Genomic DNA, 25,304 nt, shown 5'->3' with positions numbered 1-25,304 from the left:
ATCATCAGCTGGCGGCTAGAGCACTCCCTGTTTCCTACTTCCGTTTTCGCTTTGATCCCATTTGTTTTAACCCGCTAAAAAACAAACTTCTGTCTTGTCCTTTTAAAGTTTGACATATCTTGGCGGCTCAGATTGATATTAAAAACTGAACTGGCTATATAGACAACGCCTTTTGCTGCAGTTAACTTTCTGTTGACGTTTTTTCCGAATCAGCGAGGACATGAAAGCGGAGCACACAGTGCGCGTCACGTGTTTTGTCGGTGGGGGTGGGTGCGGAAGTGAAAACTCGTGTCTTCCTGTCCCGTCCCCTCGCTCCACACCTTCCCTCGGATATAGCTACACCGACTGGAGCTGGTAGGATGCAACTCTGCTGCATTAACTTTTTTTTTTTTTTTTTTTTTTTTTTTTAATCACCGCGGCCTGGTCCAAAGTGTCGCTGGTGTTTGTTCGCTGTGCTCGCGCTCACATGAGTCCCCTCTCCTGGTGCACCGGGCTCAGCTTAGCTCTGACGGTCTTCCATGTTTAAGCCACTGCCCGTGAAGAGATGTGATAACTTTGGAGCACTCTTCACTGTTGCATGTAGAATGTGGCATAGATACACAGACTGTGTGCACTGTTAAATAAGGACAGAGCTCGGCGCGGTGGTTTGAACTCGCACAGTTGTGTTCTGACTTTTAAGTAGTAAAACTTGTTCAAACTTCTCAGGTGCGGCCGTGCTGAGTCCTCCTCAGTCTGACCCCTCAGGACCGAAATGGATTACAGCGATGCCGGCGAGCTGCCGGGTCGAGGCAGAAGACCCTCCAGTCAGTCCTCTGGGACACCCGTCGCTGCCGCGGGACAGGCAGCACAGAGCGGCCAGAGGCCCAGAGTAAAGATAACTCCCTTCCACAGCTCACCCATACTCGGTGACGATGCTCTCAGCAGCAGCAGCAGCAGCAGCAGCAGCAAGCGACCAGGACCAGGTTCTGGGAGACCGCTGGCCACTCCGGGTAGCCGGTTTCTTGGCACACTTGGACGGCTGACTGGTCCACATGTCAGGGGGAGACTGTCTGCTGCTGGGAGCTCAGAGGAACGACCTCCCAGTTCAGGCTCTGTACTGGTTTCAACAGTAGAAAAAGCACAAGTAAGTCCTGTCGTTGTCAAGGTAAAAGGACATGCTGAGGAAAGTTTGAATGAGTGTTAAGCAATGGGGAAGTGTTTCCAGAATGACTGGCTAATCTGTTAAAGTTCCAAGCACATGTAGTATTTCTTCTTCTGTTGGCCAGTACATTCTCACTGATGATATAAGAGTGAAAGTTCAGACTGAATCATGTGGTAGAACAAATGTGTGTGCATACACTGTGACATGATAAACAATAGATATTCAGCCAACCACAGCTGTGGATGAATCCGACACAATGCCAGTCCTATGTGATTATTCAATTCAATTCAATTCAGTTTATTTTGTATAGCCCAGAATCACAAATTACAAATTTGCCTCAGAGGGCTTTACAATCTGTACACATGCGACATCCTCTGTCCCGGAACCCCATTATTCATGCGAATGCAAATTATTTTTGAGGAAGTGCAGAGAAGAGGATCCATTTTGCTATACAGTTTGTGCTTTAGCAGTCAAAAAAGAAATTGTAGAATTGCTACCACACTGTAATTGTTCAGTTGTTTTCACACAAAAAGCTATATATACAGTGGGTACGGAAAGTATTCAGACCCCTTTAAATTTTTCACTCTTTGTTTCATTGCAGCCATTTGCTAAAATCGAAAAAGTTCATTTTTTTTCGCATTAATGTACACTCAGCAACCCATCTTGACAGAAAAAAACAGAAATGTAGAAATTTTTGCAAATTTATTAAAAAAGAAAAACTGAAATATCACATGGTCATAAGTATTCAGACCCTGTGACACTCATATTTAACTCACATGCTGTCCATTTCTTCTGATCCTCCTTGAGATGGTTCTACTCCTTCATTGGAGTCCAGCTGTGTTTAATTAAACTGATTGGACTTGATTAGGAAAGGCACACACCTGTCTATATAAGACCTTACAGCTCACAGTGCATGTCAGAACAAATGAGAATCATGAGGTCGAAGGAACTGCCCAAGGAGCTCAGAGACAGAATTGTGGCAAGGCACAGATCTGGCCAAGGTTACAAAAGAATTTCTGCAGCACTCAAGGTTCCTAAGAGCACAGTGGCCTCCATAATCCTTAAATGGAAGAAGTATGGGATGACCAGAAGTCTTCCTAGACCTGGCCGTCCAGCCAAACTGAGCAATCGTGGGAGAAGAGCCTTGGTGAGAGAGGTAAAGAAGAACCCAAAGATCACTGTGGCTGAGCTCCAGAGATGCAGTAGGGAGATGGGAGAAAGTTCCACAAAGTCAACTATCACTGCAGCCCTCCACCAGTCGGGGCTTTATGGCAGAGTGGCCCGACGGAAGCCTCTCCTCAGTGCAAGACATATGAAAGCCTGCATAGAGTTTGCCAAAAAACACATGGAGGACTCCCAAACTATGAGAAATAAGATTCTCTGGTCTGATGAGACCAAGATTGAACTTTTTGGCGTTAATTCTAAGCGGTATGTGTGGAGAAAACCAGGCACTGCTCATCACCTGCCCAATACAATCCCAACAGTGAAACATGGTGGTGGCAGCATCATGCTATGGGGGTGTTTTTCAGCTGCAGGGACAGGACGACTGGTTGCAATTGAAGGAAAGATGAATGCGGCCAAGTACAGAGATATCCTGGAAGAAAACCTCCTCCAGAGTGCTCAGGACCTCAGACTGGGCCGAAGGTTCACCTTCCAACAAGACAATGACCCGAAGCACACAGCTAAAATAACAAAGGAGTGGCTTCGGAACAAGTCTGTGACCATTCTTGACTGGCCCAGCCAGAGCCCTGACCTAAACCCAATTGAGCATCTCTGGAGAGACCTGAAAATGGCTGTCCACCAACGTTCACCATCCAACCTGACAGAACTGGAGAGGATCTGCAAGGAAGAATGGCAGAGGATCCCCAAATCCAGGTGTGAGAAACTTGTTGCATCATTCCCAAGAAGACTCATGGCTGTACTAGCTCAAAAGGGTGCTTCTACTCAATACTGAGCAAAGGGTCTGAATACTTATGACCATGTGATATTTCAGTTTTTCTTTTTTAATACATTTGCAAAAATTTCTACATTTCTGTTTTTTTCTGTCAAGATGGGTTGCTGAGTGTACATTAATGGGGAAAAAAATGAACTTTTTCGATTTTAGCAAATGGCTGCAATGAAACAAAGGGTGAAAAATTTAAAGGGGTCTGAATACTTTCCGTACCCACTGTATATGTATATATATATATAGTCTATATATTTGTTCTGACACCAGTCTGTGCTTCCATTTAGCTTGTTTGTCAATTAATAACAGCACAACCTACTGTTCACAATCTCTATTCTGAACGAATCATGTTCCAGAAGTCAAACATAAGATGTTCCCCTAAACCATGCAAACAGTGTAATAATATGTGCATGGATTGCAAAAGTTCTGAATTTCAGAATAAGTTTGAACTCCTACTCCTCGCTAGAGGTATACTTGTTTTGGGTTGTAATTGTATTGCATTCATTATCATTAGATTATATATTTTATGCAGAATTGAATTATCCTTGGCTGTTTGCCTGTCAAATACTGTGAATCTAAAACTCTAATTCTCTTCATTGATTCACAAGGCAATAATTATTGGAAGACTGTGGACAGTCTTATATATTACCATAGTCAATTTTGGATGCAAATAATAGTTTTCCCTTCATATTGATATGGATATAGTTTTAAATAACTTTAAATGTAATGACTGCTTTAGGCTTGCCTTCTGTTTTCTCATCTGTTCAATACATAAATAAGTATACACAAAAAACACAATTTTAAGCAATACACATGTCTTTATTGTCATGGCATGCTCATGTTAGACCTAAAACCAAACTCTGACACGTTCCAGTATCAAGTCTTTGTCAGGGAGTAGAACAGCTGGAATAAGAGGCCATTTTACAGTTTTATACCTCTGTTAGGAAACATGTAGCTATCCCCTAGAAAGGGTAGATAAGTAAGTATGTTGTCTTCATTTTTCCTCTAAAGCTTCCTGCCATGAAGGCACCGAAGTTAAGTACTGAGCTTCGCCTGAGCCGCGTAGGCAAAGAGAGCAGAGCCGTCTCCACCTCCATCAAGCCTCAGTCTGGTTAGTTACTTTCTTTTTGCAAACTTTATTGATTTGAGTCTAACTAAAGGTGTTGCATTTTGACTACTTTTGAGCTTTGAAAAGTGCTCTATCAAAAAATTGAATCATTATTATTAATATTCAATTTGAACAGATCATTCTCAGTTGTGGTGATCTAAAGGATCCACTTTAGACTGTCTCCAACTGGTGAAATATTCCAACAACTCCATAAATAACGTTATTCATGGTTTCAACCGAATTGCCTTGCTAGGCAACAGCTAGGGACCATGTTTATTTCCTGTCAGCTGACATCATTCAAATAAACTGCAACTGGGACACATTTTGAACGTTCCCGTTTACAGCTGTGGAGTTGTATTCTACTCCAGTGTCTCTCCGACCTCGTTTCTGCTCAGCGTTAGCTAAGTCTTCCCTCTGCGGCAGATTTGTGCTCATTAGTCTCCTACACTTTTCAAATGCATACTCCAGAGACGGCATTATTTATTTATTATTCATCACATGAGCTGAAAAACATTTGCTAGCTTACTGGTCCCACGGAGACATTGCAACAGTGTTCGTCATGCATTATAACGTAGACCCAACTAATGGATAAGGATGCACCGATACTGATATCGGTCCGATACTGATTCAAATAGCTGGATCAGGTATTTGTGACGATGGGCCAGTCATGTATCTGATACCACTTTTAAAATTAAATAACAATTTGAAACATTTGTATCTATGTATTTATTTGCATTGTGTTAAAAAAATGTTTTCAAAGTTAGTAGTGATGTTTAAGTCAAGCCTGATGTTGCCTTACACAAAATATTTATTGGGTCGGCCGATACCCAAAGCCCAGGAAAAAAGTTGTATAGGGGCATCTCTACTAATGTTTGTTAGTTGGGGAATCTCCTTGATTTTTGAAGCTGCAGTTGTCAAAATTTCTCAGTAGGATCAATAATTCTGAATGTTTTAATGCATCATCTTCCCATTTGATAATGTAAGGAGAGACGAGTGCTCTTTATTAAACGTCTGTTGTTTTAATAATAATAATACAGGGGACAAGATTTATTTTCCTTTTAGGTTGTCACCACCTAAACTCAGTCTGTGTGCTTTTAAGCGTCTTTGAGAACTTTGAAAAGCGCTCTCTAAATAAATAAAATGTATTATTATTATTATTATTTCCCTAGCTGTGAAGAGAAGGAAGAGGAAGATGGGAATGTACAACCTGGTCCCCAAGAAGAAGGCCAGGGCCCTGAAGCTGCAGGTCCATTATTTATTTATTTGTTCCTTTTTATCAGACTTCTGACAAGCCCACTATCAGTAACCCAATATTGAAATGTATTCATGTAGCATCACATCATATTATTTTGACACTCTTCATATTGAGCAGGACTACACCATACAGAGACTGGACATTCCCTCATGAACAAGCACACAGGAAACGTATAGAGAGGTAATGGAGAGAGAGGATCTCAGTGTATCAGAGGAAGTCCCCCAGGAGTCTGGACTTATAGCCCTAACTATGAACCCAAGCCAACCCTAAATATAGGAGCTATCAAAGTGGAAAGTCTTTAGCTTACTCTTTAATGTGTTTAATTAGTTCCATGGCAGAGGAACTTGGTAGCTGAAGGCTCCGGGTCCAGTTCTACTTTCAGAGACTTTAGGAACCACAAGGTAGCCTGCATTCTTGGAGTATAGTGTTCTAGCAGGGTAACAAGGTACTATGAGATATGATGGTGCCTGGCCATTTAGGGCTTTGTAGATGAGGGAAAACGTTTTTTAAATTCTATAGAGACTGTAGTAAAACTATGCTTCTATGCTGAATTGTACATGGAGCCAGCACAGATGCTAATACATGGAGTCATATCACTGTCAATATCTGCGAGCACAAATGAGATCTACACGCGTGTAACTCAAACAGCCGCGTACGCAAATTACTTTTGCGGGTGCTTTCATATTTGTAAAAACTGGCAATATTCAAAATCTACACAGTTGGAATTTCCCCTAAAAAAATGATCAGAAGTCTGCCCGACCATTCACCCAGAACTGGAGATCAGTATGGGCAACGTACCGACGGTGAACTGGTGACACATTACACTGACACAAGGTTCAGTCACAGACAGAGAGTGTAGGGATTGTGTTCAGAAATCTTGTGAGTCACTGTTTTACTGCTTCATTTTTGTGGAACATGAGAGTGCATATATGAAGTAGCACCTCTTTTAAAATAAAGACAAATATCTAAATATGATAACTTTACTCAGTAGGTTGCTTTCCTCCTGCCCTCACCATTTTTATAAGTCACCAGCCACCACTGATACAAATGTCGTTCCTTTTTTTTTTTTATCAGAAAGAGGAACCAGGACCCAGTGTGAAGAACAGTGCGGCACCAGATGAGAAACCAGGGATTCTACCAGAGACTCAGAAGGCCAGAGAACAGACAGCCATCAAGAGTGAACCGCTGATGGAGATGGAATGTGGAGAGAGCTACCATGTTGAATACACAGAGCTGGCCTTGGACTGCCTGGATCTGAAAGCTCAGGAAGAGCTGCTCTCGCCTCCCTCGTCAGGTGACAGCAGCATCTCACTGACTGATTTGTCTTTACAAGATTTATCCAAGTTCCCTTAAATCCATCATGTCCCCCCTTTTCTTCTACACAATACCTTTTATAGGTCACATAGGTCAATTTCCTGCTGTGATTTTGGGTGAAATAATGGGATGTGTGTGTGCAGGATTAGCAGCTGACTCTGAAGTGACAGAAACAGACCTGGCTGAGGAGTTACCGCTGTGCTGCTGTCGTATGGAGACGCCTCACAGCGGAGGCAACATGTCCGCTCTGGATCAGAGCTGCATGGCCATGGAGAGCATGGATGGAATGGTAACCATCAGCTGAAGTAACAATGATATATATATATACAACTGATATATTGGCCACTTGTTAGAAATCAGATTTGCAATATCAGGTACATATCTCATCCAGTTATCAGAGAAATGTTCAACTGATTTTACTGCAGTTTCCACAAATAGAATACTTTGTGCGCTTTCATCAGAAATAGACGCATCCATGGAGCAGGACAGGCAAGAGTTGAATTGCTCTTTAAAGCAGTTTTTATGGGGTACTCCTCCAGACAGACAATCATTGCTATGCGTTCCAAAGGAGCACATTTAGTGTCCCATGAACTAAATCTGCTTTTCATCCTGGAAGCCAGGAGTAGCTTTGTTAGGAAAACACTGAAAGCTTTAGGGTATTTTTATCAAACTGGAAAATATATCAACAAAAGATGGGTAAGATTATTCTGAATCCAAATACACCAACAGTACTGGAACCCCATTGGTTTTAATGTTGTACAGTATGATTATTGTTATCTTCTCTCCTCAGCTGATTCGTTGCCAGAGGCGAGTGATGAAGCAGGAAATGATGCGACCCTCCAACACGGTCCATCTGCTGGTTCTGTGTGAGGACCACCGGGCCGGCATGGTCAAGCACCACTGCTGCCCTGGCTGTGGGCTCTTCTGCAGGGCGGTGAGTGGAAAACAGCACACTGACACTGTAAACCATACTTTACGTGTTTGTGGTCATGTATGTACAGTAGAATGGAATCAGGAGTACACTGGTTATCTGTGGAAGGATTTTAAGTAGAACTCAGATTTGACTTCTGTGTGTGTGTTTCAATATCATCCACCAGTTCAAATGTCTTTAAGCTTGTTCCTCCACGACATATGTTGGTCTTTTGAACACTCATGTCTGCTTCACTCACCGACACGTAGTGGGTGTGTGTGGCTGTGGCGTAACTGTCTGTGCCGCTGTGTGCCGACATAAATCTATGATGGGACGGCACGTGTGTGTGTTTATGTGACCGGCAAAAAAAAGGAAACAGCCAAGGCTCTACTGGTCAGTAGGATAAAGTACAAATTCATGAAGGGCAAATTCATATTGGTGTACCTTTTTATACCTTCCACCCCTAGACCCAGTGGTATTTGTTCAGTGTACTGAAGTAGCATATCACATGACATGGCTGAGTTTCAGTCAAATAAATAGAGCGGCTGTAAAAGCCTCCTGAGGACGTCATTAGGGACCGATCACACAGTGTTTCATCTGGAACAAAATGTTGACTTTGCCAGAGCTCAAAGGTAACTAGCATGGTAGTAATCATTGGTGGAAAGTAACTAAGTACATTTACTCAAGTACTGTACTAAAGTACTTTCTACTCTACTATTTTTCTTCATGAGGAAATGAAATACAATGCATTGTGTTACAGTAAATGAGCCAGCCATAAGTATTAAAGAATGAATATTATTTGCTCTATTGCAGATGCAAATTGCATCTTATGTTTTAGTGCATCAATTATAATAATGTATTAACTAAAGAGCCCATGTGGCTGCACAGTGAGTGTGTGACTCAAAGTGCATTTTAATGATTATATACTAACCTACTGGGGATGCGTCGATTTATCAGCCCAACATCACCCGGACAGCTGAAGCAGTGAGGAGCTCTCCATCCGCTCCCCGCTCATGCTTCTACTAATCCACTAGTTAATTGATCCCGGATGTAAAAACTAATTACAAAATGGGTTGCCAAATACTCTTGGGTTCACAGACCTGGGTGGCCCATCCAAGTACAGTCTATACTTGGGGAAATACTACTCATGTTTCAAAATGCTTGCACATTTACCTTACATTTAATTTGTCACAATTTGTTGGCCTATGTACTGAAACATGCTTCTCATGAGAAGGTAGTTGTAGAGATGCTAAAAGGGCTTTGAAACGTTAAAAAATAAAATAAAAAAAGAACCGTATTCATGTGTGTGGTTATATCAAAGTGTTCGACTTCCTTTGTAATCTTGAATTTGTGCCCATAAAAAGACAGTGTAATGAATTGCTGAATAATTTTTAAACAGCTCAGTTATTTATTTTAATATGAAGAGGTTTTTGTGTACCTGACACCAAGGGGGAATAAATAGCAGCACAAACACAGGCATTGACTATTGGCCTAATTGTTATTTTAAACATTGGTATTAACACCGACCTAGAATTTCACAAGCGATGCATCCCTGTGACATACTTTTACTAAATTCACATTTTGAACACAGGGCTTTACTTGAGTGTTCGTTTTTAAATCGTACCATGAATACTTTTACTTAAGTTAAAGATCTTAGTATTTCATCCACCACTGCTATTCATCTTTGACACGGGCTTAGTCACTGTCTTGAGTTGTATCACGGTAACAGTGATGTCTGAGTCAGAATCTCCTCTCTCCTCATTTTGCTTGTTAAAAGAATCAGATAGACCTCTATATATATATATATATATATATATATATATATATATATATATATATATATATATATAATATATATATATATATATATAGCACAGTAACAGCTAAAGGGATCGTTTCGTTTTCCAGTTCACACGCAGAGCACCGCTACGATTACCTGTATGGTGTTCAATGATGAGGTGTGAAAGCATGCAGCACACTAACATCAGACACCTCGCTAGCGCCTACTGAAATCGTATGAGATTCCAACAAACCTCTGACCGCACGGCAACATGTTAGGTGATGCAGTACGTGTGAGAAAAGACCCATCTATTGTCTATAAATATTATATGCTGATTGTGCATGTTTCTTACATCATTATGTGGCCGTATACAGCTCCCTAGCTGTAGCTGCTCCGAGCAGCAGGATCAGCACCTTGGAGAGCGACGCCCACTACTACACAAACATACGACGGCAGCTTGGCCCCGACTCGTAGTGAATAAAAAAACGACTATCGACACTGTTATTAGTTTACTTTGTTCAGAAGGAGGACTTCAATTTAATCTTACAAGTAAACCGAAATATCTGAGAGAATGACAAAATACATCCAAAAAGTCACATACCCCATGGTGTAATAGTGGTGAAAACAGAGCTTTCTTTTAATTCTGGTTTAGGCGTGGAGGCGTTTGCTGCAGTCCACCATATGAAAACATGTTCAGCACTTAGCACTCCTACCTACACACACGCCTAGTTATCAGTCAAACTGTAAGGTTAGGGCTGTGACTATACACGTATTTGTATTAAACCGTTCGGTACGAGGCTTTCGGTTCGGCTGCTGTTTCGGCTAGACGTCAAGGACTACACAGAGCTACCTGGCCTCACCAAGGAATGGGAGATGAAAAGCCATGTTGTTGCAGCTTCATTGTTCAAAGACAATACTTTATGATGCTAGTTTTAATGAATACAAATATTTTAAAAATCCAGGCAATTTCTGTAGCGTGTCTTTTTTGCTGTATTGAAAACCGTGAATATTTTCAACCGTTACACCCCCGCCTATGATGGTGTGCTGAATGCTTTCACATCCCTACGCGCTCACACCTGCTCAACGCTCCCTTGTCAAGTTGACTTTGGAGGTGGGATGGAATAGACAGTGGCTGATGTCTGCTCTTTTGCACGGGCACCAATGAAAATGATCATCATGCACTCGCATGAATGCAACCAGGTGAAACTTTAGCTCCCACACTCGGTTACTGGTTGGAGCCCTGAATAGCTAAAAGCAATGGATGCATTGTGAAACAGACAAACAATGTTTACAAATGGTTGACACTTCTTTCACTCAAAGCTAGTAGTAGTGCCAATTCTGGGTAGACCAAACCTGACCTGAGCATTAATAAATGTGAGGATGTGAGATCATGGCTGACATCAATTCAAATGGACCCACCTGGAACCTGACAGGTGGTGTAGGGGCACTCAGACCGGTTGGGAACCCCAGTTCTAAATGTCTCTGATGTTGTCACTTTTGATAACTCCATATTTATTATATGATATATATTAGAATAGATGAGATACTGCACTTCTAAACCTTAATCCGGTGTTCTCCTGGTGCGTCCCACAGGGCACCTTCATGGAGTGCAGGCCGTACGGCAGCATCTCTCACCGCTTCCACCGCGACTGTGCCTCCATCTTGAGGGATCTCAGGTTTTGCCCTCACTGCGGAGAGGATGCCAGCGGCGCGAAGGAGGTCACGGTGTCCAGGGCTGACCCGTCGCCCTCTGTACCCAGATCAAACCATGGGCCGGCACTCCCAGCTGCGGCCCCTGTGGCCACCCTTTCGTCGGTACCAACCACGCCTGCAGTTCCAAAGATACTCAGAGCTAAGAAGACCAGCGAGCCCCAGAGGAGCAGAGACGAGAGTCCGAGCAGGTAACCTCTTCTCACAGAGAAAACATCACTAATATCACGGCTATTAAAAGGTTAATTCCAAGTTGGAAATCTCTCTCCATTGTTGATAGCGGGGCTGTGTGTGCTGCGGAGAGACAACCTAAAGAGTCACTGGAGAGCATCCTGATGGCACTGGATGATGAGAAGTAAGGTTAACCATGGGATGTTTGGCTTCAGTTTGCTAAAAAGTGCAGTGTAAGAACATAGTTTGCATCTTTTTATTCTTTTTTTTTTAGCTTGAAACCAAAGAAAGTGAAGTACCCTCCACGCCAGCTGTACATCTCTGCAAAAGAAGGAGAGCTCCAGAAGGTGGTTCATCTCCTAGGTAACTCCAATATGTTACTGGACACAAAGCGGCTCCGCTTACACTCACTCATAGTATGTTTTTTAGCATTTTTGTCATCACACTGACTGACCAACCTTTGTACATTGAAGTTGATGGGAAGGACCCCAACTTTTTGATGGAGGGCCAAAACAAAGGCACCCCTCTTCATGCAGCCGCTGCTGAGGGTCACCAGGAGATCTGCCACATGCTGGTCCAGGTGAGGAGACTGACTTCACTACAGGCTGCTCTTCAGGGCCTGGTTTATCAAGCGTCTCATAGTAGAATTATTGCCTATACACATACAGTATTTATCTGTGTCTATCCAGACACATAGAGTTTAGGAATAAATAAAAGCTTTTTCACATTTAGACTTGTATCACTGAGTAGTACTCCAACAGGAACCACAATGCATCATCATTATTTCTCCTTTGCTAATAAAAAGGGTGCAGAACATGTATGCTGTATACATTTGGAAATTGTGACCCCTTTAAGTTATTTGAAAAGTACCCCAGAAGATAAAATGCAATATTATGTAAGTAACACATTTTTGTAAAAATGTAATGTATCCACAATTTTCAATTAACACAAAGATTGTTATCAACGATATTCATTTAAACAGAATCCTAAAAAGATGATGATCACAAATATATTTCTGATGCACTCACAAATATTTCCCGTTTTAAAATTACTACCAGGAACTTTCCTTTCTGCTGATTTTTTTGAGGTACTGGATGACAAATATGTATTTGATGGACATTTCAAATCCTTTTAAATACATATATTTGTGGATTTCTATTTCAAGCAAGAAATGTTCTTGTGTGCATCGGAATGTATTTGTGAATCTTTTTTCATAAGTGGATTTTCTTTACATTCATATATAATGGTCACTATTTTTATGTGCATTGAAACATATTTTGTGGAGAGAATCATTGATATATAAATCCCAAAATACAGTTGTGAATCTTTGTGTGTGCAGTCATTGATATTGAGATGTCTTTCTAAGTGGGGTTGTTGGGATGGTGTGTTTGTGTGTGTTCATACTGTAGGCTGGAGCCAACCTGGACATGTTTGATGAGCAGCAGAGAACACCACTGATGGCGGCCTGTGAGAACAACCATTTGGACACGGTGAAGTACCTGCTGAGAGCTGGAGCAGCTGTCGGCCACAAGGTGGGTCAGGGGTCAGGAGTCCAATCCTATGTCTTCACTCTTCATTCTGTCCAGTCTGATTCTATCACCTGCTGCCACCGCTCAGGCCTTCTGTACTACTCAACATTAATAGTAATAATAGTTATTACTACCTCCTGAAAAACACATTGCTCATGTTGATTGCTCTGATGTAGCAGCATATACTAAGTTTAGCAGTTTACATGGGCACCTTTAATCAGAAGACAAACATCTTGTCTTTTAATATCTGAAATTCAAAAAGGGAAAAGAAAATTGAAAAGCAAAAACATTTCAATCTAAAGCTTGTAGGTAGTTTAGGGCCATAAATGAAGACAAATCAACTGAAAATAAGAATTAAATAGACTATGAGGGCTAACTAGTATTCATTTGTAAAATAAGGTTAAATGAGAGAATCAAGATAGCTGTTAGGATGGGAGGGGTTTGCTGTTAGCACAAAACACTGCAAACCTTTCTCAAGAAGATGAAAGCAAGAAGAAGTCAGAAGAAAGACCGCTCTTCTGCTCTGGATAAAAACGAAGACCAGGTCTAAAGAAACCAGAGGAAGCTGAACCAACTGCCCCATAGGCGAGAAAAGGGAAGAATGGGATCCAAACCAACTACCATCATCCAACAAGATCCAAGAGGCAGAGATGTCCACAGAGGAACAGCCACCACTACACATAACCTCAGATAGTGATGTGATAGACAGATCAGTAAGCTTTAGAGCTAAAGTGTAGGATCGTTCTTTAATTAGAACTCGTATGAAATTGCTTCACAATCTTTCTTGGTGCTTCTCAAACCCTCAACCGCTGATTGGTGCATAAATGATTTGAACCAGATTCAATGCAAATTGAATTGATAGACATTAATAAATGATGTTAGACACTGAATGTACCTGGTCATATGTAATCCTTTTCATTTATATGGCTCATCGTTATTCATTGGACTCTATCATATTCTTTATTAATACCATTCATTTGTTCTTTTTTTTATCGTTTAATCATTAATTTTTGGATTCCATAGCAACCCTGAGACTTAATTGATTAATCTCAAATTTTGAAGTTTTTCCAAAATTGGGTGGTTTCCTCAATTAAATCTTATGTCAAATTCTGTAACTGAACTGAATGGTGTCTTCTAGTAGAGGCTGATTAAGATCATCTTTTTTTATACTAACGGAATGAATCATGTCACCATCCCAGGATATCATTGGTTTCACCTGTCTGCATCTGGCAGCTAAACTGGGACATTATGATATTGTCCATCATCTGCTCTCCAAAGCATCCAAATACATCAACTGTCAGGTAGTCACACACCGCCACATCCACTCACTGCTGCTAACAGCTAATTTTGTGCTATGTAATTATATTCATATGTTAGTATACATCTTTGCATGGGATTTACAGCCTGTTTGTATGCAGGATGACGGGGGATGGACTCCCATCACCTGGGCCATTGAGTACAAGCACAAGGAGCTGGTCCACCTGCTGCTGTCCAGAGGGGCCGACGTCAACATCAGAGACAAGGTCAGTGCACACGGTACGCTGTTCACTGTAACACATGTACCACACACACACACACACACACACACACACACACTCACATACACAACATAATACTGTTTTCCTACAGCATTGTAGCTCATCAAGGTCAACTGTCTGACAACTGTGATCTCATGGATGCATAGTGTTTCCTACCTGTTGGCGGCTGTAGCTCAGAGGTAGAGCGGGTTGTTCTCTGTATCGGGAGATTTGTAGTTTGATCCCGGATCCTCAATCCACATGTCAATGTAAGGGACTTCACATCCCTAACATTGTGCTGTATACCTATGTAGTTGGCATTATTACAATACGTTTGAATTAAACGGGCCCTATTATGCTATTTTCCGGGTGCATATTTGTATCTCAAGTTACAGTTACAACATGTTTACATGCGATAATGCTCATAATCCGCCTTGTTTTTCTCATCCTGGCTGTCCTGCAGCACCTCTTCCCACCCTCTCTCTGAAACGCTCCGTTGTAGCGCTTGCTCCTCCCTCCAGAAAGCAAAGTCTGCTCTGATTGGTCAGCTAGCCCGCTCTGTTGTGATTGGTCAACGTTTCACATTTAAAAAAACTCCTTCCTCCAGAGCTCCAGCTCCGTCTCTCTCTTTTGTTGTTTGAGGGCGGGCCCAACTAGCCGGAAGGAGTTTTACGTAACCACATCATAAAGTTACGGAAGTGAAGGAGAGAATTCAATGGAGCCGTTTTGGGCAGCTCAGGAGCTTCTGAGGGGGAGGGTAACTCCTTTTAGGCGTGGACTTCAGGTTTTACACTCTACGGACCTTTTACATGTACAAAAATATATATATAGCACATTAAAGGAGAGGGAAAAAGTTGTAAAGGATAATAGGGCCACTTTAAGTAAAACATATTATTAAGTTTATTAACTTAAATTAAACAATCCAAAAATAAAATGCTACTTTAAGTGATCAAATAAAAGATTGTGTGTCATCCAGGGAACACTGATACAAAAAGATACTTTATGAAGTGGAACGTACAAGTGAGAAAGTGGAATATGAGGCATTCACCAACTTTCTTGTATTTATGTGAAGGGAGAATGTGATCAGCTGTACTGAAACTCTGACCCACGCGTACCAACAGTTTGGAGACACAGATGGTGAGGTGTTAAACTGAAGCCAGACTGTAGAGATTAAATATGAGAGGCATCATCACAGGTATGATGATGCCTCTCACATTTCATTTCACTTCATCTCTCACGTTACTTTGCACTTATGCATTCTCTTTATCATAAACCGCTGAACCAGCAGTGTTATTACTAGGAGCCATAACTAATAGCACATTTCAGTTGTAAAAGATTTAAACCAACTCAAACCTCAAATCAAATTCACTTAATATTACATCAGCGCTGTCTGCTCTCCTCAGCTCAGAGGAGAGGGCCGGACTACTAACACTGGTGGTCAGCTGTTGAAAACACTGCAGCAGATAAAACGATCATCATCTGTAAGATAACATCAAATATCATTAAAGGACTGCAGAACAGAGTGTCAGTGGTTTTTAATAATCTTCTAATACGTTGAATAAATCACCAAGTACGATAATAGTTCTCATATAGTTTTTGTGAATTCATAGCCGCGTGGAACATGACCTTATCAAGTCCTTTATGGTTTATTCCATTGGGATGGATACAGTATACTGTACACAGACAAACTGAAAACAGCTATATGATGTATCAGAGCTCACTGGAGTTACCATGGTGACCATAACACACTTTCTCCAGTCACCTCACATGGCAAATCTTCACAACCTGCACATAACGATTGTGTGAATTAGCAAAGTGTGGAAATAAAGCCAGTGACCTCGATCTCTGCATATCTTGCTTATCAGTCCTAATCCTAATGCTATAAGAAAACATTCATGTATTAATAAGCTTTGTTCCCCTGTCAAACTTCCTTTATTTAAAATGATATCCAGGTGTCTCAATCATTTTGGATGCTTTGAACGTATGTAGACATTTAGTGTGGATCCTATGCTTTATCAATGAGACTCCTGGCCTGTTCTATTCCTTCTAAGGGCTGTAGTGAAGGGAGCCCTGTGCTGACCCCTTATCTGCTCCTTGTTCAGGAGGAGAATGTCTGCCTGCACTGGGCAGCCCTGTCTGGCTGTGACAACGTGGCCCTGGCTCTGCTGGAGGCTCGATGTGACCTCAACGCTGCCAACGTTCACGGTGACTCAGTGCTGCATGTTGCTGCCAGAGAGAACCACCTGGAGTGTGTGATGTAAGTGTGTAGTCTGGGAACAGGGTTCATTTGGGTTCCACAGACCTGTGTCTAAGTCAGATCAGTCCATTGTTAATAAGAGATGAATACTATACATTCAGGGGCAGGTCTAGAACATTCTGTTGGATGGATCACATTCAGTTAGTCATATCTACATGCTGCTGGTCATGTGAACATGCTTCATGTTGAGTTTGCGTTCTCCTGTACTGAAAGTTTAGAAAATGCTTCATTTGATGAGGAATGTTTTCAAGTGTAGGAATATGCTTTAATTCAAATATACTCTGATTTCACACCGACTGTCAACACAATTAGTCACGTGATCTTTGAAATAAAAGGTTCAGGTAATCATATTTGTTTTTCCTGGCGTCCCATACCAGATGTGGACCGGACAGAACCGGGTCTAGATTTACTGTCATGGGCGCCGTAAAGAAAAGGGGGCGATATTCCGCTCAGAGGCATCCAGAGGCCGACACGTCTCCCAGAGTGTGCATGCACATTAAAGGCATTTCTTTTTGTTCCACCTAGTCCTGCCACACTGCTGGGATAGCCTAGTACTGGCTAGTACTACTGTGCTGTGATAGCCTAGTACTGGCTAGTATTACTGTGCTGTGATAGCCTAGTACTGGCTAGTACTACTGTGCTGTGATAGCCTAGTACTGGCTAGTACTACTGTGCTGGGATAGCCTAGTACTGGCTAGTATTACTGTGCTGTGATAGCCTAGTACTGGCTAGTACTACTGTGCTGGGATAGCCTAGTACTGGCTAGTACTACTGTGCTGGGATAGCCTAGTACTGGCTAGTACTACTGTGCTGTGATATTGGTATAGCTTCAAGGCCCCATTATTGGATCCTTTGATACACCAGTTTATTGTGTTTTCATACCTTGTTATTTTGTTGTTAAGTCACACATAACACAGAAACCTTTTGTAAACCGAGTCACCAGACGTCTTACCTCCTCATCGTCCGTCCGCAGGTTGTTACTGTCTCGTGGAGCTGACGTCACTCAGAAGAACAAGGAGGGAGAGACGGCTCTGGACTGCTGCGTCTGCGGATCCAAGGTGTGGACGGCCCTGAACACCAACAAGAAGCTGACTGATGCCAGGAGAGGCAGGGACAGTCAGGGAGAAAGAATGCTCAGCAGGTACACAGCATTACTTGTGTGTGGGGGTGGGTGGGTGGGCGATCGCGGGCTGGGTTATATAACAGTGTGAATGTTTCTTTTCTTAAACCATATTGCTGCTGTCTGCTCTCGTCTGTGTCTGGGTGTTCCTCTGTGACTTGAGACATGTCTTCCTGTCTTGCTTATGAAACACTTTCAGAACACACTTTCAAAATGAAAAATGGAATATGAGGTGTATGCCTGTGGATTATTATATGAAATGTTTCAGTTAGTTATTACTTATAATAATTTGAATGACAACGCTATGAATGAAGCTTCAAACTATTGGCTACAGCCCTTGTAATAGCCTGTGTAACCCTAATTCTAGCAGTAAAGATGTCCGCTCTTGTTAGCAAAAAGAATGTTAATGAGCCTTTTTGGTGACTTTTGATTTTAAACCAAACCAAAAGGAGAGCTAGAGAACGTGAACACAGATTTTTAAGCTGTGCGATAAACAAGTCAGGACTAAAGCCGTAAACACCATATCTACGTGTATCTCTGTTTTTCTAGACTTTTTTTTTTCTTACAGTAAAGCTTTTGATACTCTAATGAATAAAGTCTTGTCGGTTTTCTTATCATGTTTTCATTACTTTATTGTCCTATTCTCTTGATGCAGACACAGATATATGCTTTTTCTTTCTTTTTACCCTGCATATTAGAATCCGATTCTAAAAACCTTTTCTCCTTCTCCTAGGGACATCTCTCGGGGGTACGAGGCCGTTCCTATCACCTGTGTTAACGGTGTCGACAGCGAGCCAAGCCCTGACAACTTTAAATACATTCCTGACAACTGTGTCACCTCCCCACTGAACATAGACCGGGACATCACTCATTTACAGGTGAGCCTCTCTACATTCTTCATCTGTCACGGTGCTCCAGAGAGAGGAGAACAAGACGCCCTTTTCATATCTCTGTGTATTTTAAGAATAAGTCTGGTGATATTCTATATTAAATCACAAACCAACAATGAATGTATCTACTAACACGTATTGCACTCTTTCCTCCTGTTCGAGTGACACATGATGAGAACTACAGTGATCAGCTGTTTAAGAAAATGACTGAACTAATGAACTTAATAAAATGTGACAGGGCAAGAAAGTATTGAGAGATGAGCCAAGGCTGTGGTTCCATTTATCAGAAGGAACTGCTGTTCACCAAATATCCAATATCTAATTGTTCTTTGTCCTGTCCACATTAAGAGCAAAACACTCCATAGTGTGAGTGAACTGCTCAAAGTAGACTCTGTTTCTGTTTTTTCATATATATTTTGAACATTAAATTACACCAAAAACAATACAGCAATGTAAGCTGCAAGATGTCATAATCCTTATACTTATTAATATCCCCCTCATTGTGTCATTCAGCACTGCAGCTGTACAGAAGACTGCTCATCTAGTACTTGTATGTGTGGTCAGCTCAGCCTGCAATGTTGGTATGACAGTGTAAGTACACACACACACACACACACACACACACACACACACACACACACACACACACACACACACACACACACTGGTTAAGAGATTCAGCTAGATTTCTGTGGCGTTATTTCAATGTCCATTACTTTTAACCATATTACAGTAGCTTGTTCAGTGTCCATTTTATCATAGGTTTTTTTTTTTACTCTCACTTCCACGTTGTCACATGTCTGTTTGTGCCTCCGTGCCGCCCACAGCCCTGGGTGGAGGTGATTAGGTTTCAGCTTGTCCGTCCATCCATCCATCCATCCATCCGTCTGTCCCATTCTCCTGAATGTGATATCTCACCAAGGCCTTGAGCAAATTTCTTCAAGTTAGGCACAAATGTCCAATTGGACTCAAATAAACTTAGATTCTGTTGGTCAAAGGTCAGGGTCACTGTGACCTCACAGACAGGCTTGTGTCCATAAATCTATAATTCAAATGCTTATTCTGAGAATTTTACACAAATGTCATAATATTTTTAAATTCTGAAGTGAAAACATTCTGGACATGGATGTGAACTGCAACTTGGCTGGTTGGCAGTTATTTTAGTTTTTTACAAATATGTTTCTAGCTAGGAATACAAAATCCATCATGTGGTTCTGTGAAAGCACAGATAACTTGTCTCCCCTGTAAATCTGTGTTTCTATCCCTTCTAGCAGTTTGTAACTTGTCCCTTGGTGTGTATGCAGGAGGGTCGACTACCACTGGACTTCTGTCAGAGGGAGCCCCCTGTGCTGTTTGAGTGCAACCACGCCTGCTCCTGTTGGAGGACCTGCAAGAACCGAGTGGTCCAGAACGGACTGAGGTGACCTATTCCACTCTCGGGAGATTTCTCCTGCAGCTCTCCATCCAACAGCTCCCTGTGGTTGTTTCTTATTCTACCTTTCCTTCCTACAGTCAAAGCCCAGAGAAAACAAAGCCCTCTGGTTTCCTGGGGGAAAGGTTTTATATGGAATATCAGCAGCAGTGCACAGTTTGAACTAGCAAATGTAACTCCAATGTGGCTGCTGGGCAGTAGATCAGAATATAGTCAGCAGGGTTTCCTCCAGTCATGGAAAATGAGAGACAAAGTGCGATATCCAGGGAAACCTTGTGTTGTCCTGGAAAAGGAATCAACATTCTCCTATTTTCCTTTAGCTGAGAATGAACTACGGGCTAACTGTCAGAGCATGTTTTGGTTCAGTTGCTAACGTTGACATGCTAGCTTGTTTGGGCTAAGTTTAACGTTTGTGGTTATAGACCGATCAACACAATGAATGGGAGCCCAAAACAGCAGCTAAATACTGGCTAACGGTACCTTTTCCTTTGCTGCATTCATAAAATGGACCGTAACATGGTGTTTGTAGCGGTAGCTCACCGATAGTGTGATTAGCCTTGTTGAAAACTCCACTTCATTTTACAATGGGTTAGTTTGTTTGGGTTAATGTGTTTCAAATGGTTTGTTCGCATTCACTAATCACACAATCCTGTATTAAACCAGCCCTGGTTCTAAATGACAGAAGACCGGAGTATTGATGAGCTCAAACATTACTCTTGTTTTTTATCAGTACTTTATAATGTTTTGTTGTACTTTGTCATGAGGCTGCAGCGTCTCCTCTGCTCTCTGTGAGGAATATTATTTATTTTATTGACAGTTTAGATTTGTTACCAGTGAGATATTAATGACTATATAGACACTTTTTTTTTTTTTTTTTTTTTTTAAACATCACTCCTGCTGCTCTAGAGACAATATTTAGTTTATTTATTCTTGTTCTAAAAAAATATATATATATTAAAAGGCCATAATTTAGACGGAAAAAGGAACGATTAAAGATATTGATAAAGACCCGAACAGTTAAGGAGCACAGATGCTAGCAGTAGTACTGATAGAATGGTGACGACACCCATCCCCACACACAGTAACACTAATGCTGGGCTCAGGAGCAGTGGTTGGGTTCTCGTCACTGTGTGCAGAGGTGACAGTGTGCATACAGACGACAGGGCTGGCACACCTTCATACCAGGCCAGAGGAAACATGACTCAACCTCCTCTTCCAGTAAAGGACCAGCTCTCTAAGTTGTTTTTCTCTCCTGAAACTGTGTTTTCTTGAATCAAATCAATGTAATTTCTTTGTCTTAATGTTCCCTTTGCTGCTGCTGCTGGTCGAGATAATTGCCTTGTTGTGGTTGTTGTTTGTTTCAGAGCCCGGCTGCAGCTCTTCAGGACACAGAAGATGGGCTGGGGAGTGAGGGCCATGCAGGATATCCCTCAGGGAACATTCATTTGCGAGTGAGGAAGGACTCTCATCAGAGAAATGACTGAATTCAGTGTTTTACAGCATGAAATATTGATCAGAAGCTGCACTCTGAGCTCCTCACCCTCTAATGCTTCCACAGGTACGTCGGGGAGATCATTACTGATGCAGAGGCAGATAAAAGGGAGAATGACTCTTTCCTCTTCACCCTCGACAATAAGGTGATTGAATTGGTTTACATGAATTTGGAACGGTGTGCTAGTAGAATGTGCGTGTTGGTTCTGAGACATAATAGAACAAAAAGTGTTGTCAAACATGGCTGTTGTGTGAGGTGAGAGCAGAAAATGACGGGATGTTAGAGACCAGCTGGCTGCTGGTTGGATGCTCAGTGAGTACTCTGATTTTCAGCCATGACGACTCCTACAACTAGTAGACTAAAAACTACTAAAGGACGAGTTAAAATGGAAGTTCAGAAAATAGTAACGTTTAATGTGTGGGTTAGGATTTAGTCGAGATTCAGTCAAGTTTAGCCTGTTGTGGGTTTAAATCTCACTCAGTAGCCAGCCAAATCAAATGATGGTGTAATGTTAGTACTTTAGGCCAGTAAGATAGCAGAAATGTATGTATGTTCTTTTATTCAAGTGTCTCACACCTAAAGGTGTCCAGCCCTCATGGTCTCACCTCACCTTCAGAGACAAGAGAAGACACAAGCAGCTCCATGGTTCTGTATCCATGTCAACGACATCATATCAAATCACACAAAATACAACACTCTCATATGTTGACACAACCTGAGCTACGTCAAACGCCTTGTGTGCAAACATGCACTACAATCTCCATTCTACTGTCCTATCAGACGGACACGCTGCATGTGCTCATATGTTCAGTCAGTAGGGGGCACTGCAGAGCTCCTCATCCATACTCTGCTCAGTCTGTCCTCAGCCAGCAGCACTCCTCATGGGTGTACAGAGTGAGGTTGGTCTGCTGGTGACAGCTAGTTGATACGAGCAGGGTGGACTCGTCTCTGTGTTCTTTAAAAATATCTTAAAGAAAGATGTTCAAACCCGACCTGTTTCATTTATTAATGTTGCCTCCTTATCCTCATTCAGGGAGGTGTGAGGCTGCATGCATTAGTTAGCACAATCATTCTCAAAGACTGGGTCGGATCCCACAGATGATGATTATCAAAGTCAATAAATAAATTAGCTGAATGATTCAAAGTCTTTCGTTTTACATTTCAATCTGCAGTACATCTTTGAGCCACATGGTGGAGCCTGAATTTTCATATTGTTCTGATAACACTAGCCTCCTAACATTGAATGTGATATGAAAGGCCAGCGTACACTCTGTTTGGGAGAGGAAATGAAATAGTGAGACAGCTTCTAAGACTCAAATGTATTTGGGCTCATTTATATAGTACATAACATGTGTTTCCAATATCACACGCACACAACTTATTGTGATTTATCAAACATATATATTTTCTAAATGGCTGCGTTACCTATTCAGGATAAAATAATGGGATGAGGAAATGGCAGTAAAAATGGTTCCCTCTCAGGATTTATAGATGAGGCTTATTGTGAATTGGGTTGCTTTGTCTTTTTTGGATGGATTATTAATGACCTTTCTGGTGCTCTCACTCTCTGTTTGACCTCCAGATAAAGAACGTGTGACTGTGACTCTTTTTGTTAAATCATCTCGTGCAGGTGGGAGACGTGCATTGCATCGATGCAAGACTATTTGGCAACATCGGCCGCTTCATCAACCACCTGTGTGAGCCCAACCTGCTGGCGGTGAAGGTGTTCACCATGCACCAGGACCTACGCTTCCCCAGGATCGCCTTCTTCTCCAGCAGGCCCATCAAAGATGGAGACCAGATAGGGTGAGTGCTGGAGAAAGGACCCACTTGAATCGTTCGACAAAAGATAATATGTTGACTGGTGCCTCTTCCTCACCAGGTTTGACTACGGCGATCACTACTGGAGGGTGAAGAGCAAGTACTTCAGCTGCCAGTGTGGGTCTCTGAAGTGTCGCCAATCAGCCGGTGGCAGATAGACACCCACTGATCCCTCTCGCTGCCTGGACATATTCTGTGGCTTTGAGCCCCTCGATGTCAGAAACACTGTCTTCTGAACCACATGACACGTAACAGTGATGCTTTAAGCATGTGAACACCTATGGGATTTTCTTGAATTCACAGTTTTAAAGAAACTTTCCCAAACATGGTGAACGTTGCTTTAAAACTGGGAATTTAAGAACAGGATCTAATTTATTTATGCACTTAGGGTTAGGTGACCCTCACCTAATGAGGTCCCTTTTTCGTTTGAAGGACCCTATAGCTCTCCACCAGCCAGAATTACTGTATGTCAGAGAATATTTAGCCAACAATCAGGTAAAATCTCTTCTACGTTCATGGACTGTTCCTTTAATACTGCAATTTGTAATATTTGTGGATTGATGAAGTGAAATAATGTTTTGGTAGTCTGATCTCTTCTATGAACGTGCTTTTTACTAAATGTTTAATTACCAATTAAACACATTTTAAAGCTTTTCTCTCTTTTTTTTTTATTTTTTATATTTTATTAATGAACTTTAGTTGTCAAGAGACAGTAGAGACACAGCTTCAGGATTGTCGGTGAGGTCCAACACCGATGCTGGGTGATCAGGTCTGGCTCACAGCCGGAGTTACCGTTTAGCCCAAAGGTCTTGGATGGGGTTGAGGTCAGTCCTTCAACACCGGGCTGGGAAATGATTTCTGTATGGAGCTGACGCTGAGTTAAGGGACATTTTCATGTTGAAACAGGAAGGGGACAAACACACTGTTGACACAAAGTCTCTATTGTCCCAAATATTGTTGTATGCTGGAGCATTAACATTTCTTTTTATTGGAACTAATGGACCCAAACCAGGAAAAACTGACCTAGACCGTAAGTACACACAGTATACTGTATGTCCACATACATTTAGCCATATAGTAGAAACACATGTGACTATATAACTCTAGTCCAAACCAGGAAGAACTCCCCCGACCAAACGTACATAAAACTATGTGGACATTCAGCGTTTACTTACATTTGGCTGTATCGTGTAGTCTGCACATTTAAGTGAAGATATCCGAACAACAGACCGTCTACACTGTGTGAAATTAGTCACTCTTCTAGGTTTTCCACCTTTACTATATTTCTGGTGAAACTAATTACTAATCAATTATTCCTCATTTTAATGACAACTGCTGGAATCCCCTGAAGGTTCCGAAACTCTGCCTGGACCTCAGTGTGAAAACCGCAGATTACTGGTCAAGATTTCTGCCAAATTGTTAGGTTGGCAAATCCAAATGCAGGTCCTTTTTTACGTTGCTCCTTTTTGACATGGTTACTCAGGCGAAACCTTCAGGATCTTTTCATGTCAAGTTAATTCACCATACGCTGGTCTAATCATCATCATCATCATCATCATCATCATCATCATCATCACCAACAATACAAAGCTCCTAACTAATGGACATGTAATTTTAAACAGTTTATCTTATAGTTCAATTACATTTTGCTTTGAGTCTTACAGCATTTTTTATTAAAGTACTTTCATTCCTGTTTAATAATTGTTTATTTTTTATGTTTTAACATAGGATATGTAGTCTGTTAGTTTCAAATTATTTCCATTGCTATTTAGCTACATGCCATTTGCTTGATGGAATAAATTGGCTTTTTTTCATTAATAAAGCTTTATTTTTTATTTTTGTGGTATGGGGCTAACATTTTCCACCAAAAATAGTTTTACTTTGAAAATTGTTGATATACACTAGTTTTACA

General features: G+C 41.5%; 1 protein-coding gene across 2 annotated transcripts; it reads left to right on the top strand.

Annotated features, from left to right (window-relative positions):
* On the top strand, positions 1-24,025 carry ehmt1a (euchromatic histone-lysine N-methyltransferase 1a). Of its 2 annotated transcripts, XM_054610619.1 has the most exons (23): positions 1-354; positions 706-1,123; positions 4,098-4,197; positions 5,364-5,440; positions 6,524-6,743; positions 6,907-7,052; positions 7,554-7,697; positions 11,047-11,354; positions 11,444-11,518; positions 11,609-11,697; positions 11,808-11,914; positions 12,744-12,866; positions 14,063-14,164; positions 14,282-14,386; positions 16,483-16,637; positions 17,611-17,778; positions 18,491-18,635; positions 19,161-19,238; positions 19,952-20,067; positions 21,444-21,530; positions 21,638-21,716; positions 23,202-23,377; positions 23,454-24,025. In XM_054610619.1, the coding sequence occupies exons 2-23, from the start codon at positions 752-754 to the stop codon at positions 23,548-23,550; spliced, it is 3,069 nt and encodes a 1,022-aa protein (XP_054466594.1). In that variant the 5' UTR covers positions 1-354; positions 706-751; the 3' UTR covers positions 23,551-24,025. The 2 variants fall into 2 exon arrangements, with proteins under 2 accessions (XP_054466594.1, XP_054466596.1); XM_054610621.1 differs by lacking the exon at positions 1-354 and having other exon boundaries at positions 404-1,123.
* The last annotated feature ends 1,279 nt before the right edge of the window (positions 24,026-25,304 follow it).

The sequence above is a fragment of the Anoplopoma fimbria genome, chromosome 13 (genome assembly GCF_027596085.1).
Source record: "Anoplopoma fimbria isolate UVic2021 breed Golden Eagle Sablefish chromosome 13, Afim_UVic_2022, whole genome shotgun sequence".
Classification (NCBI taxonomy): Eukaryota; Metazoa; Chordata; class Actinopteri; order Perciformes; family Anoplopomatidae; genus Anoplopoma; species Anoplopoma fimbria.
This window is presented reverse-complemented; position numbering and strand designations above follow the sequence as displayed.